The sequence below is a fragment of the Canis aureus genome, chromosome 2, assembly GCF_053574225.1.
Source record: "Canis aureus isolate CA01 chromosome 2, VMU_Caureus_v.1.0, whole genome shotgun sequence".
NCBI classification, from domain to species: Eukaryota; Metazoa; Chordata; class Mammalia; order Carnivora; family Canidae; genus Canis; species Canis aureus.
Window position 1 is genome coordinate 57,339,807 of NC_135612.1, and position 22,093 is coordinate 57,361,899.

Here is a 22,093-nt window from a genome sequence, read left to right on the forward strand (position 1 = left end):
GGTCTCACATGCCTCCAGCCTTCACAAAAGAATGGAGAAAACCGGGACTTCCAGGCCAGACTGGTCCACATGGGGTCGGGAGCTCTCCCGAGGGTCTAATGTCCTGACACAGAACTGAGGATGAGGCTGGAGAACCTGGGATGACACGGAGCCCTGACTCTGCCCCTCTCGCTGGCAATCTGGGAAGATCACCTCTTGACTCCAAGCCCTAGGTTAACTCCTTGTAAAATGATGCTCATAACCTAACTCACAGGGTTGTGTCTGAACATCCAATGAGAAACCAAGTAACAAATCCCTGCAGTCATAGTTACAGCAGCTTGCACTGGAGGAAGCACCCCTTCTCCTGCCAAAGGCCATTCACTTAGCTTCTGTTTTGCAACCCACCTCCTCCCCTTCTCAAGGACAACGCTGCAACCCTGAGCCCCCTCTGCTAGGTCTTGAGCTGACAAAAACCCCAGGAGCTCACAACACTGGCAGGTGGCTCTGGTTAGAGCTCAGGGGGCTCAACAGAGGGTCCTAACAGCGGGAGCATCCGGGAGGCAGCAGAGACAAGGCCAGAGGCAGAAGAGCAAGCTAAAGTGTGAGTGATGTCTGCACAGAAAGAGCAAGGAAGGAGGGCCCCACTTCCCCTGCAGACCAGTTAGGAGAACCACGTGGGCCGACCCAGAGAGCAGCCCAGGAAATTCACACATGCTAGCTTCACATCAACAATGTGATGACCCAGGAGCTCCCTACTTCCCAGGAAGGCTCAGCTAGGGTCTGGATGGGCTCCTTTCTAGACTATCAACTCCCTGGAGGCAGTGAACATATCTTATTTGGTGATGCCTGGCCTCTGGCAGGTGCTCAGGAAACGCGTATCATGGAGTGAAGGCCCGTGACAGATGATAGTTGGGTCCTTGGGTCCAGCTTGCAAGTGTACAAGGCAGTGGTTCCTAGCTTGGCTCCTGGACAGACCCCGCGGGATGGCCACCACTGTAACAGCATCGCTGCTCATGGGCAGTGTCTTTTAGGCCAGCAGCTGCTCAGAGCTGAGCAGGTGCAGCGCCCCCGTACCCGAGAGATGGCAGGCCTGGCACCCACCCTCAAGATGCCATAGGGAACCAGGCAAGCATCGGCAGGTAGGGAAGCCATGTGGACAAGGTACTATTCTAGACTTCTGGTGAGGGTGTGTGTTCCAGGGAAAGAGAGATAAGTGGTAACCACAGGGCTAGGAAAAATGAGAGATAGGCGTGGCTTCGGGGGTCCTCTCTGGGCCCCAGCTTCATTGGGCTGAAATAATTGCTGCAGACTCAAGATCTGCCCGCCCTGAAGAGGCGGCACGGTGCCGTGGTTAGAGCCAGGCCCGGGAGTCAGCAAGTCTTGGGTCATTGTCTTAGTTTGGCTGCTAACTAACCAAGTGACCCTGAGCAAGTCCTGCAACCTCCCAGACCCTCAAGTGTCCTCAGTGGGCAAAGGGAGGCAGCCCCAGGGCTGTGGCCAGGACCAGAGAGGCGGCCTTGTGCAGCCCTTAGCACAGAGCCTGGCTTTCCACAGCTGCTTTATTGCCCCATTTGATTTTAACTCTGCCTCCAGCACTTACGGAGGCTTCGAGCTCTGCTTCCTCCTCCCGAACTCACTTCTGCCCCTGTCCTACTTGCCATCCTCGGTGATACGGCCTTCCTTCAGTTCATAGGTTGTGCAAGGTGGACAGTGGGAGCCCTTGTATCTGAACTCCCCACCCAGCTCTGCACCGAAGGGCTCACCTCGCTCCAACCCAGGCCCCTGAAGGCCAGCTCAGGCTACCCGGTGACACGTAATGTGTGATTTAGTGAATGTACCTCTTACAGATATGGGGATCAGTTAAATCATTTTTGGTCATCTTTGCATGAGCTTTGGTGCCCTTTGCTTCTTTCTTCCTTTCTCTTTTCTTTTTTTTTTTTTTTTTTTTTTTGAGAGAGAGAGACAGAGATAGCAACAGAGATAGCAAGAGAGAGCATGATCAGGGGAGGAGGGAAAAGCAGACACTGATGGATCCGGGAGCCTGATGTGGAGCTGGATTCCAGGACCCTGAGATCATGACCTGGGCCAAAGGCAGATGCTTCACCGACTGAGCCACCCAGGTGCCCCTCTTTGCTTTCTTCTGAGCATTGCAAACAATTTAAAAGCCAACTACATTTTAAATGCCTCTACCTAAATCCAGGGGTGAAAAGGATTGGGATTTACTAATCAGAAAGCCAGGTGTTAGGAGAAAAATCAGCATGGTGAGAATTTCTCTTTGTGATGAGAGCAGCAACAGGACCCGGTGCTTCTGTCTTCTCACTCGTGTCTGTAAGCTCCCAGGAGAGGGAGGGAAGGCGGTAGGGGAGAGAAGACCCAGGCGTGCAGCCGGCCCCTCCTCTGACCATAAAGGAAGCAGCAACGACACTGTCCCCTCACACTACACGCCAAAGTTATATTAGGTCTGGGTTTCTTGGGCTCGTCTGTGAACTTTGCAGCAACTGCCTTTAAATGATTTGAATTTAACCATCAGGTAAAACTAACATCTAGAAAATGTCATGCCCCGAGCCTCCATGGGACATCCCGACACTCACACTAGCAGCCCGGGATCGCTGGCCCAAGCTCCTTCCTTCCCTGGACAGGACAGCTCCCCAGGAGCTGGCATCCATGTAGCAGTTTCTGTTGACAATAGCCCTGGCTTACCTTGGCCTGGCCCTTCATCAGCACGATGTTGGAGATGACGGAAGCCTGGAGGCCCCCCGAGGGCTGCGCCAGCTGAGCTGTGCTGAGCGACCGCGTCGGTCTCGAGGTGCCCTACAGGAAGGAAGCAGGGTGCTGAGGGGTGAGCCAACGAGACAGGAGCACACACCTCACAGGGCAGGGGAGGGACCAGACCCCCTCTCCCGGGAGCCCACAGCATGACCCCCAAGCGTGGTTGACCAGGCACGGTGCGAGTCTGGTGGAGAGGGGCTGTTTGTGCTGGTCTGAGTGGCTCCAGCCTTGCTGACCTGCGGAACAGCAACCAGAAGCCCCCTAAGGCTCGTGCAGATAACAGGTGCAGAGTGCATCGCAGACCACACTGCCCAGGGACAACGAGCCCTAAAGCCAAAGTCTCAGAGGCTGGGACAGCAGCCTCCAAGAATGTCCTCCTCAGACTGTGTCCAAGCATGTTCAAGACACACATGCTGAGAGCCCTTCTCTGCCAGGCATGGGGTGGCAGGCAAGGAATCTGAAGATCTTAAAACGCAGAACAATTCCTCTCTCAGGGGAGGCACACAGATGACTTAAAAAGGAGAAGCAGAGTGTGCCGGAGAGACATACACCCGGGTGCTGCAGGATGCTGCCCCGGTGGAGGACACTAGGGCTGGGGCTATAGGTCAGAGCTTAGACTCCAGAGCCCCGCTGGCACTGCCTGGGTTCGTTCCTTGGCTCTGCCAAGTACCGGCTGGTGACCTTGAGGAAGTGATTTAACCATTCTGTGCCTGTTTCCTCTTATGTAAAAATCATCCGTCACTCTGAATGTCATTTTTTTTTCTAACCCTGGGACCCCAATGCTCCCAGTTTGCAAATGAAAGACATAGTCAGCCCACGAAGGGAAGGGAAGAGAGAAATGAAACTTGCAGGCATCTACCGAGCCCCGAGTACCGTGCAGGGAGAATCAAAGATCACTTGCCTACAGAGCCCGCCCTCAGAGCGCTCATGCTCTGCTGGGGTGAGGGCGGTAAGAGGACAGGCGCCCAGGATGGGCACTAGGAAAAGTGTAAGGCCCATGCAGCTGGCGGGTCAGGAGCACTCCCAGCAGAGGTAGTGTTAGGCAGGTGTCTGAAGGACGGGGTAGGCTTTCCAGAGGCTAGAGAGGAGACAAAGAGGGACAAGGTGCTACAGACGGAGGTGCTGGGTGGTAGAGGGGGCAGCACGAGGCTGTCGGTGGGCACCACTGGGGGCTTAGGGAAATGGCAGGAGGGGACACGGTGCTTCGGGTGTGCTCAGCCCCTGCCCTGCCAGCTGATGCCCACAGTGGGAAAGAGGTGCAGTGCGCAGTGCACGGGGCTGGGCTCAAATCCTGTCTGGTCCCTTGGGTTCTAAGATGTGTGAACTCCGACAGCTACTCACCTGGCCAAGCCACTGTTTCCTCGCTGTAAAACGGGGCGACTACTACATTCGTTTCTGAGCTTGTCTTATGAATTAGAGGCATTATGTGTAAAGCATGTCACCATGGCACAGGGTCAAGAGCCCAGGTTTTGGAATCCTGAAGGTCCAACTTCGAGCCCCAGGGCTGTCTGCAACTAGCGATGTGAACTGGCATGCATCGCCTCCCCTGTCCCAGCCCCGGCTCATTATCTGCCTCTTAGAGTTGAGGTGCAGATGGAATAAAGCCTGAACTCAGGCCTGCTCACAGGGAATGTTCGCTGCAGGCCTGCTCCTGACAGCACAGACGTGGCAGCAGCCGCACACGGAGCGCTCAGCGGGGAGCACTCAGCGGTGACCACTGCCACTGGGCCTCTTTCCTTGCCCGGGGCTGCCGACCCCCGCTAGCCAGCCCCTCTCCTCGGTAAGTGCGTGCACCCAAAACCACCAGGCAGGTGTCTTCGGCCACTGCTGAGTCTGGGCCCCTCCCCGCTCCCCTTCCCCTGCTTCCTCCTTACCGCAACCCTTCCTGCTGGACAGTCCAGCTGCTGAGAAAGAGACTTCCTGCTGCTGCAGAGGGAATAGGGCTGCCTGTCTGTGCAAGCTGCAGATTTTTTGATCATTGGGAAATCGATTTCTCCCATGCAGTAGGGATTGACACCTAAACCACAAGAGGAGAAAAGAAGAAATTGTATGTGATCTCAAAATGCAAAGGTCAGCTGAGAGCTGACCCTTAGAGCCATCCTGAAGCCCTGAAGCCACAGGCAAGCACGAGGGAGCAGCCCAGGCCGCTCCAGCTCTGCCTCTTCTATCTCCACCCACCAGGCAGCCCAAGGGCATTCCTGCTCCCACTATGAGCTGGGATCAGCTCCGACCCAGGCCCAGGGTTGGGACAGAGTGGGATCCCAAAGCACCATCTGGTCTGAAGATGGCTTCTGGATGTGCTCCAGCCACAAGGAAATGGATCAAGATTACCATTGCAAGCAGCAGCGAGCTGAAACCAGTTAAACATACGGCACAGATTGGGTTCATTGAAAATGTGGTCATGAAAGCCAGTGCAAAGGCCAAAGTAACTTTTTGAAAGGGAAACTATAAACTACGACACTTGCATAATAATAATATGAGTTTGTAATTTACCGTGAAGTTGAATTATGGAATGGAAAGATGAACAGGGGAAGGGACGAGGGATGCAGGACAACATTTTGGTGGGCAACTTGGAAAATATAGTCTCAAGTACTCCTGAATTAATGAAAGTCAAATGATTAACTAATTAACTTCACGTAAAGGAAACCAGAAGTGAGGATAAAAATTGGATAAACTTTCCAAATCACTATAAAAATTGAGCACACCTGCAGAGCAAGAGGCAGGGAACGACGCACTGATGAGTGACCATAATAACAAAGCAGGAGAAGCAGGAAAGTCAGAACAAATATTACTTGTAAAACTGACACCAGTGGCCTAAGTGGCTCCTTTCAAAGAGATCGTCGTGTCTGCTTTCCGGATCTAACCACACATCACTTGCAAGAGATAAACAAGCAAAAAAGTGCAATAAAATGCAGGCAGGAACTGATCGCCGATAAGCGGCGCTGCATCCAACTTAGAAAAACGTTTGGATTCTTGCTTCACATCAAACAACAAACATTAATGACAAATATAATAGGCTTTTTTTTTTTTTAAGGGCAAATCATTTAAAAATTAGAAGGAAATATAGCCAAATATTTTAATAATTCTCTAGATGTGGAGGAAACTTTAACATTCTTAGGAAGGAAGAAAAACTATAGATTTGATTATATGAAAATATTCTCATCTTTATGTTAAAAAAGAACTTAAAAGAAAAATAACAAACTGAAGAAAGCATATCCCACAAACATGACAGCCAAATATAAAGGCTTATGAATGAATGCTAACCCTGGGCAGCCCGACAGAAAATAGGTGGACTCCCCAAAAAGGAAAGGAATGAAGGAAGGAATATTTAAGTCCAACTGTGTGGAGAGGGATGGTTCCGCCCGATTTCAGGGTCGGGATGCCAGTCAGGTGCCAGCCCCAGAGGCCTCGGAGAGGAATGAATAAAGGGCTGGGTGCAAAGTGCAGACAGGTTTAGGAAAAGAGCGGAGACTCTCCAGGCACCCAGGAACTGGCAAGAACTGGAAGCTTGTACCATCCCAGGCCCTAAGGGGGCAGGGGAGGTGATGGCCTTCCCAGAGCCCAGTGGGTGTTGGGTCCATGGAAGGTACGCCACCTTCACCTGGCATATAGTCACAGCGGGACCTGGGCTGCCAGAAACACAGCTCTGAGGAAAAGGGAACAGGAAAGAAATATTCCAGCAGCTTCTCCTCCACCACCACCCTCCCCCAGTCTCCTGGAGGTGCTTCTCACCCACTGAGCTCCACAGAAACCAGGAGGCCAGGGACCAGGGAGCCAGGGGGCCAGGAGGTGCTGTCTGGAAGGGTCTGTGCCCAGGACACATGCAGGGCTGGCTTTGCAGGCAGGTACACTTTGCAGGCACACTTAGAGGGGCTTGGGTTTTAAGGCTCCACTGCCTTCATTTTGAAATCCCTAATAATATTTGACCAAGATTCCCAGGCTTTCATTTTACACTGATCCCCACAAACTGTGTAGCTGGTCTTGGCTGTGAAGTGGGCCAGAGAAAAGCAGAGATGGAGGAGGAGGATAGGGAGAAATCTTCACCAAATCTATATTGTTAAATTTTAATGCAGTGTGGGCTATGATTGAAGAAACGGGTATTCATGCACATTATTGCAGTCTTAGCTACTTAAATTTGGCAGCACAGATCAAAATCTAAGGCATATTTACCTTTTGAAACTCCATTTCTAGGAAGTTATTTCTAGGGAAATAAGCAGAAACTTATGATAAAAAACAAAAAAGCAACTAGCAGTCCCAAAATAGGAAATGAGTCTAGGAAATAATGGTTCAGAGGGTGCATACTATAGAAGTATAATATCAGACAGGATTTAAGGAATTTGCCCAAGGTAGCATGGATGATTAGTTCTGGAAGCAAGTGTGAGCTCCTAGCCATGCTCCCATCCACTGTACCCTACATTTCCCTAGGAAAATCATCACAAACATAAGCAAAGTTTTGTGTACAAACTCAACAATGTTGATTATCTTAGTGTAAAACTGAGAATAACTTAGCTATCTAATAATAGAGAGCTGGTTAACTAGATTAGGCACATTCATATAATGAAATAGGAGGCACCCACTGAACATGGTGTTTGCAGGAGAATTTCCAAGGATGTGAAATCGTGCTGTGTGCACACATGTATACGTGTGCTCTACAGGCGTATAGAGGCACAGGAGGGGAATTCTAATATCAGCACGTAGCGTGGTTTTAATTTCTTCATGCTTTTCTGCATTCTTCAAATTTCCTGACTTTGGAGTAGGGCTATTCTATTTGCAGCAACCCAGAATCATGACATCCTCCAGCCTCCACTCCTGTCCTGTGACAGATGGGGGAGGCCCTGGGAGCACAAATGACCTTCCTAAAATTGAGAAGCTCATCGGAAGACAGAGCAGGAGGAAAGCCCTCGCCTTTATCCCCTACATCAGGTCTTCCCAACATGGCATTTGAGTCCAGCTAGAGGCAGAGCTGCCAAAACCACTGGGAGCCCACCAGCTGGCCGGGAGGATGGACCCACATGCGCAATGACAAATGCTCCCAGAGAGGCACACAGATCACAGCCACATTTCATCCCACTGGACTAGCAGAGACCCTCCCTCCCCCAAATCTCCCCACATCACTGACACTCCTGGTCCTCAGCGACAGCGAGGCTCTCTTCCTGAGGGCAGTTCTGCAACGCACTTACTGGTTGAGTTGCTGCGCGTCCTTTGGTGACGGGCTTTGGGAAGCAGGAAGTGACTACTTTGTGTGTCTGCTTTTCCAGACTTTTCTCGAGAAGAAGTTGTAGCAGCCTCCTGCAAAACAGTTCCCACCTTTTATTGAGCAGGGCAGTCAGAACAGGAGAACGTGGACAGAAAGCAGAGTGTGGCACTGACCTTGGAGGCACTGGTTGGATTGTCTTTCTCCCCAGGACATTATAGGCTCTAGAAAGGCAGGGATTTAGAATCACTGTCATCCACTAATCCATAGATACAGTCGCCCCTTTAGTAAACATTGAGTGAATAGATGTATTGCATAGATATTGAACTAAAACAACAGATGTCCAATAACCACGTCGGCCGTCATGTGTCTGATTCGTTGTCAGGTGCTGGGGACACAGGTGTGAACCAGCCAGATAGGGCATCAGTGTTGGAGCAACGCTGTCCTGGGAGGGGAAGGCCCTCAGTAAACAAGCAAACAAACACAAGTCATTGGTGATGACAGAGAAGGACAAATGAAGGAAGAGGACTTCCCTGAACAGGAAGGCAAGGAGGTGCATTTCAGAGAAGAGCTTAAATTACTTCCCATGTTCTGCGAGTAGGAAGCACTTAGAAACTTGTGTCAGACCAATGTTACATAAGTAGGTTTCTTAATATTGAACCATCCATGCCTTCTTGAGAGTATGATGATTTTACTGTATTACTGATTTCCATCTCTGGAGATTTAATTTAGCGTTTTAAAAACCAACATTCTCAGGATGCTTGTGGGGCTCAGTGTTTGAGTGTCTGCCTTCCACTCAAAGTGTGATCCTGGGGTCCTGGGATCTAGTCCCAACTGCATCAGACTCCCCACAGGGAGCCTGCTTCTCCCTCTGCCTATGTCTCTGCCTCTTTCTGTGTGTTTCTCATGAATAAATAAATAAAATCTTTAAAAAAATTATGCAGATGGGAAGCTCTCTGAACATTCACATGTCCAACTTTGTGGTTGTAAAACTTAAATTATTTGCTAAGTATAGAATCTTTGGATATTTGTTATTGGACCTGGAAACTATTGTCTGGTCAAATGCTACCTAGGATTTAGTGTTCCGGAGTAGAGGTCTGTTAGGGGCACCTACTGCCCTTTCTAACTGCTGTGCTCACTTTTCTTTGAAGCCAGGCTTGTTGGCACCTGGTTAATGTCATGTGTCCAATGTGTGTGTATGGATTTGAGTACCTGGCACACTTCCCAGGGTGGAAGGAGGATCTACTGTTGCCTCTCACTTTGGATCCAACAACCCACCCTCCGCTCCAGCCCCTGACACTGCAAGTGGGCAGGTTCTGGGCTGGGAGGGGTCTGCTGACATATGCCCCACTCACTTTCCAAAGGCTTCCTTCCCCCACAGTCAGGGGCAGGCTAATTAGCCCTTGCCTCCAACCCAAAGTCACCTGCACTGTCATGCACGAAGTTCTCATGGATTCCAGAATATGGTTGGCCCCTTTCCATGGCTTCCTGTTCTGACATACACTTCTCTCTATTAGTATATATATTCTTTGAATTTTAGTAGAAATAAACTTTTTTGGTAGAAATTCCAAGAAGTGTGGGAACTAATAGAATGTACTCTGGAGCCATCTGGAGCCAGAAGTCCACTCCCAGCACTTTTTTATGTTTAAAATTGCATCTGGTTCTGATCCAAGAGGATCCTGCAAGAAACCACATATCACATTCGTATTATTTCTTGTACACATCGGTATTTAAAACTAGAGCTCATCTTCCTAGCATTCATTTTCCTTTTTAGCAGCAGATGGTGCTATATCAACCTGCAAAACTATCTTCAACCTGGCTCTGCCAAGAATCTTCAAAACAGCATGATTTCTATAGAAGGTGGCTTAGTGCATTTTAATTTTGAGACTCTATATTCCTAGGATTTAGCATCATGACTGGTTCTTTGAATCAATTTCCTCATACAATATAACAGTCAAAAGGTATTTCTTAATTATAATAGTCCCTGAGACCATGTCCTCTGACATTATTCCCACTTCTCCAAGCTCTCCAGTGACACCCTGAGAGTAAATAATTAAATGTGAATTCAGTAGCTCATTTGGGCTCACAGACCTTAGCCATTATGTCTACTTGTCTAAGGTGAAGCCTTTATTTGCAAAGTGCCTTTGAAATGTGGATTTTCCCCCAATTCTCTAATAAGATGAAGGTAAATAAGTAAACGGGACATATACAAACATGAATCATCTTTAAAAATAATGTTTATAAAGGATTTATATAATATCATATGCTTCTATTATTATGGTAGGTTTTTTTTTTAAAAAAAAGATCCTATGAACAGTCTCACAATAATCATGTAAAATAGGCAGAAGGAAAGAACTGGAAATAAATACACCAAAACAGTAACATTCATCCATTCAACAAATGTTTATTAAGCACTTACTATGCACCAGGCCCTATTCCAAGTACTGAGGATACGTCAGTGACAGGGTCCTGCTCTTACAAGCTGGCAGGGCATGTCTGTGTGATGACGGGATTACAGATACTTATTTTCCTACCTCACAACCGTCTGTATGTTCCGTGTCTCCCACAACAAGCATGTGTGACTCGTACCATCAGACTAGAAACAAAATGCCATTTTACGTGTATTTCAAATGTCACATTAGTAAACCTAAGACAGTGTGTTTATCGTTCACTTTTTCCCTTTCCCTCCTCTTTATAAAGGTCCCTGTCCAAGACAAATTTGAGAAATAGGTCGACGAGTAAAGCCAACTGATGGCAGGAGAATCACTGGAAGTGGAGAAATTTTTTTTTTTTTTTAAGCTCAGATCACCTGGAAATGGTTAATGTCATGTGCAGAGGAGGGAAGCTTTCTTTGGGGCTTCAGGGTTGGCTGTAAGAGACTTCATCCCAAACCAGCCAGATGAACCACTTGACCTGTCTGCTGCCTGCATGTCAGCAGTACAGCCTCTTCTAGTTGGGACAGCAGGAGCGGCCACCTCACTGTGTGCGGGCAGGTCATGGAGCCCTCTCTGCAAGCACGAGGCAGCACAGATGAGTCCCTTCCTTCATAGCTCTGCATCCTCCGACCAGAGCTGTCTCAGACGTGGGTGGCAGGCGGCTGGTCCCTTCCTTCTGCCAGGAGTCCGTCTCAGAACTAGCTGGAGGCTCTGACATCCTGCATCTACCCAGGCAACTGCCAAACTTGGATGGTTGTGCAAAACTGATGTGCTTTTCTCTGACGGGCTGTGGTGGGAGTTGGCTCACTGGAGGGCTCGTGCAGGGAAGGATGGAAGTGTACTACCACGAACCAAAGGGGGCATCCAAGAGGCAATTTTCTAACAGATACATAAAAAAGTAAATCCCAACTACATGGCCCCTAAAAATTCCCAAGATAGAGGCAGTGCACAAGGTTTGTGGGCCTTCTATTCCTGGAAACCAACAAGAATCCAGCACACATCCACAGTCTGGGATTATTTCAAAGTATAGTTCATTCTTTTCAATCCATACAACTCTGGGCTTACTGATTTCTTTAGCAGAAATGTGTTGTGGGAGAGAGTGGGTAGAGGGCATGAGACCTGCTGCATTAAATCTCTCATTACCCTGGGCCTGTCACTTAATTGTTTGGACTCAGTTTCCCCCTTTGTAAACCAAGGGTGTTGACTTAACAACCTCTATAATTATTTTCAGTTCTACACCTTTTTTTAAAAGATTTTATTTATTTATTTGGTAGAGAGAGGGAGAGAGAGCAAGCACAAGCAGGGGGAGTGGCAGAGGGAGCAGGGAGCCTGACTCAGGGCTCGATCCCAGGACCCTTAGGATCATGACCTGAGCTGAAGGCAGATGCTGAGCCACCCAGGCACCACTCAGGCCCACGGTTTTGAATGCAACTGATGCTTATGTTTAAAGATCTAAGGGGCTACTGTCCTCTCAGAGATGATCATATGTTAGAAGAGCATTCACTAGAACAAAGTAGCTTTCCTTGGCTCCCAGGGGTGCCTGGTCACTCTTGGGCACAACGTCCTGGGTGGAGTGGTTTCTCATCAAAGGAGTCTCTGTGGGGTCCCCACGAGCGTCTGCACAGTGCGGCGCACTTGGCGACACACGGAACAGAGCTCTTCTGTTCCTGCTCCCAAGGTGGGGCTGCCCTGGAAGCTGAGGACTCATCCACTGAGGTCAGACACATTTCCAGACACATTTCCTCTTGTTGCCATGAGAGACGGCAGCCTCAGGCAGCAGCTCTAAGGGTAGTGTGCCCATCGCTGCGTGGGTTGCAGTGTCCTCTCTGGTGCCTGAGTAGGGAATAGGGCGGGACTGCCAGGAAGGTTCTTTAAGGTATTTTTTCCAACATGAAGATCATCTGCATGGCTGCAAGGGCTAAGCAGCCAACCCTCAAAAACGCAAAGACCCCATGTCCCCAGGGGAGCAAACCCAGAATGAAGATGCAGAGTTCCAGAATGAAGATGCACTGTGTCCTACAGACAAGATTATTCTGGATTCTAAATGCTTCCCCAGGGGCTAGATGGATCCGTTGCTTCCCTCAGAGTGCTCACTTTTTATGTAGATCCCTGACTGCGGGCAGAAGCTTCATGCTTCTGGAGTTTGCTGACTGCATTCCATGTACATAAGAGTCTTTTCATTTTTCTCTTTGAGCTGAGATACCATAGCAGTTCCAGGCTAAGGAAACCACAAAATATCACCCAGCTGTCTCCAAGATCAAGGCTCACTTCTGATGTTTGGGTTGATAATGCAGCAACAGGCTTTGATCCCTTAGTCATGAGGATGAGCAACTAGGTCCAGCAGATGGGCTCTGGGATGGTCACGCAGGAGACTGAGGTCACACACCTCCTGGTATGGAGAGGAAGGGTGGGAACCAGAAACTAGGAATCCTTCTCAAGTCTCCCTTCCACTGTGCTCCCTGTATGACCTGGGTCACCTTGTATTTCTACCTTTCCAAATGCCCCAACACGTCCATTCTTGCTGGCTATGCCCTAGTTCAGAGTATTCCTCTTATACTGGAATCTTATTCCGGGATCATGACCTGAGCCGAAGGCAGAAACTTAACCAACTGAGCCACCCAAGCTCCCCTTAAAGATTGTTTTTAACAAATGGTTCTGGGACAACTGGATATCCACATGTCAAAGAGTGGATTGGACCCCTTCCCCACAACATACACAAAAATTTAACTCAAAGTGGATCATAGACCTATATACCAGCTGCAACTAAAAAAAATCTTAGAAGAAAACACAGATCCTCATGATGTTGCATTAGGAAAAGACTTCTTAGATGTGACACCAAAAGCACAAGTGACAAAAGAAAATATGGAAATGGGGTTCCTCAAAATTACAAAATTTGTGTTTCAAAGAACACCATCCAGGAAGTGAAAAGACAACCCACAGAACTGCAGAAAATATTTGCAAGTCATATATCTGATGAGGGACTTGGACTGAGAATATGTATAAAGCTCCTACAACTCAATAACAGAAAGACAAATAATCCAAATGTTTAAAAGGACAAAGGATCTGAATGGATAGCTTCCCAGAGAAGTTATATGAAAAACCAAGAAGCACATGAAGGTATTCAGCATCATTAGCCATGGAGAGATGCAAATCAAAGTCACAGTGACAAGGCTCTGGTTCAAGATGGAGACTAGGAGGATCCTGAACTCACCTCTGCCAACAGACATGCAAAATCTACAACCACATGTGGAACTATTTGCTCCAGGAAAAAAAAAAAACTAACTAAAAACTGGCAGAGAGATCCTTTTACATCAGGAAAAATGAGAGAGGGTAGAGTGATGGCAAGAATGTCTGAGACACAGTCTCATAATCTCACCCCTGATGGGAAGCCCACAGTCAGGAGGGAACTCAAAGCTTAGAGCTTCTCCTTAAGGAGTGAAGAGTTTGTACCCCATGTCAGGCACTCCAATTTTTAGGGCCCTCTCTGAGACAGAGTCCTACCTGCTAATCCTGGAGCCTCAGGCAGGCTTCAGGGTTAGCACACGTCTAGAGGCTATGGAGGTGCTGTCAGGGAGTATGGATCGGAAATGTCACTTTGGCTGCCCTGCAGCTCACTGATATCTCCCAGGAAGAAGCATATACACTTGTCTGGAGCAATAACTTTGTGGCTGCTTCCAGGAGACACCTCTACATCAGCTGGTTCTGGTGGCCAGAGGGGCTTACACGTGTGCTCCCACAGGGCTGTATCTATGTGCATTCCTTAAAAGCTGCTGCTGAGGGTCTGGCTTCCAATCAATCTGAAACTAGATACTGACTGAGATCCTCCCCTTTGGAACACTGACTTGTTGGCAGACCATCACCAATGGGGATCTTGGACAATCATAAAAATTTGAGAGACAACCAAGACCTGGGATGGGGTTGAGTGACATGCACTATAATGTAGATGACCCCTAAAAATGTAATACTAAGTGGAAAGAGCCATTCACAAAAGACCACATATTCTATGATTCTATTTTTGTTAAAAGTTCAGAATAGGCAAACCTTAGAGATAGGAAGTAGATTAGTGGATAGTGAAGGACGGACAGGAGTTGGGGGCTGGTGGGTAGAGAGTCACTGCTAATGATGGTGGGGCTTCTTTCCCTGGTGACAAAAATGCTCTAAGATCAGATAGTGGTGACTTGACAGGATGAGCATTGGGTGTTATTCTGTATGTTGGCAAATTGAACACCAATAAAAAATAAATTTTTTTAAATAAATTTATTATTAAAAAAAAGATCAGATAGTGGTGATGGTTGCTTGACTCTGTAAAAATACTAAAAACCATTTAGTAGTACACTTTAAATGGGCAAATTGTACAGTGTATGAGTTATATTTTAAGAAAACCATTTTGAAAGGAAAATTCATTTGTTCACTCATAATGTCCCTGCCCTTGATCACTTTTCCTGCTAGCATGATTTTATAAAAATGCAAATGCTACTCATGAGCCTGATTGACTCTGGTAGATCTGTTTCTGATAGACCCAAGATCAAATCTGAGCTCCCTGACCCATGCTTCCTCTGACACTACTCAGACCGATCCATACCTCCTGGCCCCAGTGACCCACACGTCCTGCCCCATACACCTTCTGCATCCTGTCTCATCTTACAGTGGCCCATCCTTGCTTTCCCTCCCTCTTCAAGAATATCCCACCAAACTTATTCTGCAAGAACAAATTCAGGCATCATACCTCTGTAGTGATGTCTCGATGCAAAATAGCTGCCTCCTGAGAAAACGAGGGACTGTCTCTGCTAATCAGACCCAAGGAAAGCTTAAAAGTAGAAAGACACTGAGATGCTTGTTGGCAGTTGTCTTAATAACGAATAGGACAACCCTTCATTACTCTTCTTCCAACCTAGTCTTATACGTTTGCTTCACATTATAAAATTATATTGTCTAGTTAAAAAGTTATTTCTCTTACTATTTTTGTAAGAGCTCTCCCTAAATTTAAAAACAACTCTGAGGAATACCACTTTCCCCCCTAAAAAATTGAATATTTTTCTGCCAAAACAGAGTTTATATTTCCACTCATTTAATAGAAATAACCCTCAGTAGAGTAGAGTTTTTTTTAACCTATTTGGTCCAGTGAGATTTTCAGAAGATTTAAATGAAATAATCTATGCAAAGTACCTGGATCGATGTCCAGCAAGAGCCCTAATAATCCAACCAGCCACCAAGTAGTGCCAATCTATTTCCCAGATATTTCTCAATTCTGTCAAGTGTTTTTAATGGTCTAAAAATTTGTTACAGAAAACAACTGGACAAAATGCACAAAGATGTGTGTAGAAATATGTTCATCCCACTTCTTGTAACGGAAAACAATGATGAGGCAGTATTGAGGATGTTATGACAGTAACCCATTACTTTGATCCTTCTGCTAAAACCAAGTAAAAGTGTTGGACGGGGTGGGAATGTGTCAATGAAATAGCAAAGGAGTAAGGAATACCCAAGAAGCAAATGAAGGCTGCACCACAATTTTCCTGGCAGGTAAGCAGCCCAGAAGCTGGCTGCTGCCCTGAGATTGTTTTTATGAACTGGCTGGACTTGTACTTCACCTTCTATAGCTTTCTGAATGTCAGGAGCAGATGGAAAGTCCCGATTTCTTCCCAAGATGTAGAGTTCAGTAGGGCACTCCTCTTGCATAAAGGGATCCCCCAATAATTACATCCTCATTTGAAATGTAAACTGGAAATAAATCCCTCCCACCCTCAGGAACTGCATGAAAATTGTCAGTCTGGAAACGGCCCTAATGGAAGGGGGGGAAAGCCTTCCTGATTTGCTGGTGATTAACAGTTACCAGATGGCCCTCACAGAACTTGGCAGCCCTAATTCATACCACATGCATGTCTTGAAAAACCTCTAGACAAGAATTTAGTTCAAAACAGTTCCAGGCTGGTGGTGCCCCAACCACCTGGCAGAAACAAATTCAAATCTTCTCTGGAGGAACGAGCTTTAACTTAGGTCGCAGAGATTCCCACCAAGAAACTAACAAGACTAATAAGATTTACTTTTAGAGAAAAAAAGTTAAAAAAAAATAAAAATAACACATACTGGAATAAGACACCACGAGAAAGAACCAGAAGGAGCAGTATATGCCAAAATCAGCCTGCAAAGACTTCGAATCGTGGGGAAATCAGACACAGAAGGCAAAATAAATATGCTTAAATTTTTAAAGAAATAGAAGTGATGATTGAACAATTTAAGAGAGAGAAACTATGAAAGTTTCTAAGCAGTATTGGGAAAAGTACCAAGAAATTTTTAAAAATAAGAGAACTACTGATATTTGAAAGCAAATAGGTGGATTGAAGAGTGAATGATATAGCACTGGGGAGGGGACAAAGATATCTGAAATGTAGATCTGGAAAAGATGCCCAGATGACAACCAAAAGGGATGGGGAGTGTTAAGGGGGGTCTGGAAGTGTGAAGGTGGGGCAGGAATGCCTCTATCTAACCAGCATTCCAGAAAGAGACTCACTGCACATGAGCATGTATGCAATTCTTCCAGTCTCGATGAAATCATCCATCCACAGAGCCATGGAACCCAACAAACCCCAAATAAGGTGAGTAAAAAGAAAAGCATTCTTAGCTTCTAGTTGAACTACAGAATATTGAAACATGTAGGAGATCTTTAAAGCAGCCAGAGAGAAGACTGATCATCCTTAAATGAGCAATGATTAAACCCAAAGCTCCTGTCTTGGTGGCAATTGTGAAATAATTAAACCATTGTGGCAAGAGAAAGCAACTGTCAACATAGACTTGGAGGTTAGCTAACATACCTTTAAGAGTGAGTGGAATTAAGGCCTTTCGGATAGAAAATTGGAGGGAGTTTACCACCAGTGTACACTCACTGATGAAATTCCGAAAAAGGAGGGTAAGAAAGAGGAGGAGGAGGGAGGGAGGAGGTGGGAGGAGGAAAGGAGGCAGGGAGGAAGAAGGGGAGGAAAGGAAAAAAGAATGAGAAGGAAGAGAGGAAGAAGTGGGTGGTGGGAGGAAGGAGGAAGAAGGAGGGAGAAGGGAGGAAGAGGATATCTAAATATATATTTAAAGATAGAGCTAAATTACCTGAAAATATTAGGATATAAGCCAAGAAAGAGCACTACAAGAATGAAAATATTCAGTCATTTTTGTACCATTCAGAAGGAAGATAAAAGTAAAAACTGATAAGTTTAACACTGAAAACCTGGATGTGTATGCCAAATTTTCTGGGAAAATCATAAAATTACAAAAACAGAGTTATAAACAGAACCAATAAGGGAGAAAAGGAATGAGAAAATATAACTACCAAAATGACCAAAAAAAAAAAGGAAAAAAACATGGAAAAGTAGAAAAAATATTTAAAATGAAATAATTTTACATTTTTGCATAATTTAAGAGGCTCTGTGAACCAGCCAAAAGAGAAGGATTGTCAGGACAAATTTACCTAAAAGCATCTTTTTAAGCACTTCGCTTGACTTTTAAAGAAAAACTTCATTTTTAAGAGCAGTTTTAGGCTTAAACAAAATTGAGAGGGAGGTTCAGATTTCCCATGCTGTCCCCTCACCATCAGCACCCCACACCAGAGGACACATTCATGACCAAGGATGAACCTACGGGACACAACATCATCACCCAAAGGCCTAGTTTGCATTAGGTTCCCTGTTGGCAGCATACCTCTGGACAAATGTGTAATACCAAGTACCCATCACGGTACTATCATACAGAGTAGATACTTCACCAGCTCTGTGATCTGCCCATTTACATCTCCTCCTGCCCCACCGGGGCAGCCACTAATCTTTTAACTCTGTCTGTAGATTTTTGAGTGTGTGCAATTAAGCAGTGCATAGGCTTTTCAGATTGGCTTCTCTCTCTTCATGAGATGTATGTAAAGTTCCTCTGTGTCCGTTCATGGCTTGACAGCTCATTTGTTTTTTTCTACTTCCATTGTCCAGGGGCATCGCAGTGTATGAATCCATTCCCCTGTTGAGGGGCATCTTGGTTACTTCCAAGTTTGGGTGATTATGAACAAAACTGCTGTACACACCCATGTGCAGTATTTTATGTGGACATGAGTTTTCGGCTCCTTTGTGTAAATGCCAAGGAACCCAAGTGCTGGGTCCTATGGGAAGAGTATGTTTAGTTTTGTAAGAAGCCACTCAAGTGTCTTCTAGAGTGGCTGTACCATGTTGCCCCCCGACCGGCAAAGAATGAGAGTTTCTGCTACTCCACATCCTCACCAGCATGTGGTGTCCTCACCATTCTAATAGGAATGTAGAGGTGGCTCATGGTTGTTTTCATTTGCATTTCCCTGATGATGTATGAGGTGGAGCATCCTTCCATATGCTTCCTCGCCATCTGGAGATCTTCTTTACTCGGGTATTTAGACTTTGGCCCACTTTTTAATTAGGTTGTTCGTATATTTTGGATAACAGTCCTTTATCAGGTGCGGGTTTTTTTGCAAAGGTTTTATCCTACTCTGTGGCTTGTCTTCTAATTCTCTTGACAATTTGTCTTTCACAGACCAGTCTTTTTAAAAAAAAATTTTAAGTATTGTTTTTATTTATTTGAGAAAGAGAGAGAGAGAAAGCAGGAGTGGAGGAGCAGAGGCAGAAAGACAAATGGACACCATGCTTAGCACAGAGCCCCAACAGGGGACTCACAAGCCTGATATCATGACCTGAGCTGAAATCAAGAGTCAGATGCTTGACTGACTGAGCCACTCAGACACCCCAGCAATCTTTTTTACTTTTAATGAACTCCAGCTAATCAACTATTTCTTTTATAGATAAATCAGAAAAATGCTAATCAAAATAAATCTGGTTCTATCTTATAGAAAAAGATTTAAACAAAAACAATTAATAGAGGTAAAGTCACTATAGAATGCTTGCTTTAAATCATGAAGAAGATACAATTTTAAGCTTGTTTGCACCTTGTATAGCTCTCCTATATTGACATAAAAAGGAAAATCTAGCGTAGATTTTGAACCTACTTCCTAAATACTGCTAGATCAAGCAGATAGACCTCAGAAAGTATGTAGACTATTTAAACAATACAATTAACAGGAGCAGAATACAATTTCACCTCAAATATATAAAATATTTGCAAAAAATAATCGGTTACAGTGTTGTCAAACAATTCTCAATAAATACAATGGCCTGGAATAGTACCACACTTTCTGACAATAACAACATCAGCCATAAAGCATGACAAAAAGATAGCTAGAGAGACAAAAGACAGATTCTTGTTGACAGAGGTTACGGGTGGTGTGAGATTGGATGTGATGGTAAAGGGACAGTGGTTGGGGGTTCTGGGGAAAGTGGAGCAGCTCTGTGGTGGTTACACAAATGTACACAAGGGATAACATACCACAGAACTACAAACATCATAACTGTGTTGAATTTCTGGTTTGGATGTCCTACTATGGTTATTGTGTAGGATGCAACCCTTGGGAAGAACTGAGTGAAGAGTATACTACCTACCTGTACCATCTTTGCCACTTCGTGTGAATCTACAATTATCTCAAAATAATTCAAAAAAGTTCTGTATAAGATTAACTGGAAAATACTCATATGCTTGAAAATTAAGAACCACACTTTCTAATTAACTCATGGGTTAAAGAAAAAATTAATTTGGAAATTTTAAAGCACTTAGAACTGAACAGTCATGGAAATTTAGATCTCAAATCTTGTGAAATGCAGCTAAAGATAAAGCTATATTCACAGAAGTTATTATTTTAAAAGCTTATATTAAGAAGACTAAAAATAATTCTTGAGCTAGTCATCAAAGGAAGTAGGGAAGAGATGATACTAGAGACAAGAACATGATTTATGAGACATTTAAGAGGGGGATTGACAAAATTAAAAGTTCTGGGAAAACATTTTAACATATTGGTGAAACTCCAGCAAAATTAATCAAGAAAAAAAAAGAGTGTGAGGAAACAAATAACATGAGGGGTTAGGAAGGGACATGATTACAGATGCAATACAGATTAAAAAGATAAGAGATATAATAAACAACTTTATAGAATAAATTTGAGTAATCAAGTAAAATGAGAAAATTCCGAGAAAATAACTTTATCAAAATCAACTCAAGAAAAATTAGGAAATCTTCAGAAGTCTGTAAAAATTAAGAAATTCTCAAGCAAGAGAAACTCTAGGGACAGATGGTTTTACTGGAGAATTCTATCAAACGTTTAAAGAATTAACATCAGTTGTATACAGACTATTCCAGAAAATTAAAGAATTAACATCAATTGCACATAGACTTTTCCAGAAAATAGGAAAGAATACTTCCCAATTCATTTTATGATACTAATATTACTTTGGTACCAATATCCAACAAAGACAATACCAAAAAAAAAAAAAAAGGAACCTACAGATCAATATTCCTTATGATTGCAGAGGCAGAAATATTTAACAATTACTACCAAATAAAATTCACCAATAGATAAAAACAATTATATGTGATGACCATGTGGGATTATTCCAGGGATGCAGAGATAGTTCATTCAAAAATCAGTTAAGGTAATCTACCATATTAACAGGCTAACAGAGAAAATTCACATAATTTTATCAATCAATGCAGAAAAGCATCTGACAAAATTAAACACCTATTCATAACATAAGCTCTCAGTACATCAGGGCTAAAGTAGAACATTCTCAACTTCATAAAGAATATTGCCACAAAACCCAGAGCTAACAACACTCTTAGAGAAAAACTGAATGCTTTGCCTCTGAGATTGAGCATGAAGCAAGAATACCTAATTTCAACCCTCATTCAACTTGGTACTGAAAGTTCTAGCCACTGCAATAAGGCAACAAAAAGAAATAGAAGGCATACAGATCAGAAAGGAAGAAATTAATCTGTCCTGGTTTGTAGATGACATAATTGCCTACATAGAACATCCCAAGGCATCTATGAAAATAATTCATAGAACAAAAAAGTGTGTTCAACAATTTGCCAAGGGCAAAATAAACTCAACAAAAATCAATTATATTTTTTTTTCTCTGAGCAATGAACACATGGACACTGAAATTTAAATGCATACCATTTACAATCACTCAAAAGCATACTTAGGCATAAATGTAATGAAACATATAGAGGGCTTGTATGCTGCAAATCACAAAATGATAATGAAAGAAATCAAAGACCTCAATGGATAGAGAGACATAATTGTATTAATAAATTGGAAAACTCAGCATAGTAAAGATTAATTCTCCCCAAATTCATATATAAAGTTCATGTGATTCCTGCTAAAATCCCAGTAAGATTTTGTATAGATATAGACAAAATTTCTCTAAAATTTATATGGAAATGCAGAGACTAGAATAATTAAAACAAATTTGAATAGCGAACAATAAAATAGGAGAAATCCACCTACCTGATTTTGAGATGCATTTTGTAGCTACAGTAACCAAAAATGTTTGGTATTGGAAGAAGGATATACATATAAAATACATATAAAACTCAGAAATCGATCTACACAAATATGCCCACTTGATTTATAACAAAGGTACAAACACCACTTGGAGGTAAGATAGACTTTTTAACAAGTGATGCCATAGCAAGTGAACACTGATGGGAGTGGGAAGGCTGGTGGGAAAAGAGGAAGCTCAGCCCACATCTCTCATCTCATATAAAAATTAACTTAAAATGGACCTATGTGTAAAATGCAAACCTATAAAACTTTTAGAAAAAAAATAGA

At 44.5% G+C, this 22,093-nt stretch overlaps 1 protein-coding gene across 3 annotated transcripts in view; it reads right to left on the reverse strand.

The window, feature by feature from the left end:
* IL16 (interleukin 16) overlaps nt 1–22,093 on the reverse strand; it is a 101,966-nt gene that overhangs the window by 34,457 nt on the left and 45,416 nt on the right. For all 3 annotated transcript variants that reach the window (XM_077874110.1, XM_077874111.1, XM_077874112.1), the window contains exons 3-5: nt 7,929–8,037; nt 4,623–4,765; nt 2,680–2,790 (exon numbers count right to left, since the gene is read on the reverse strand). In XM_077874110.1, the coding sequence (XP_077730236.1) occupies nt 2,680–2,790; nt 4,623–4,765; nt 7,929–8,037 (363 nt within the window). The remainder of the gene's footprint in view (nt 1–2,679; nt 2,791–4,622; nt 4,766–7,928; nt 8,038–22,093) is intronic.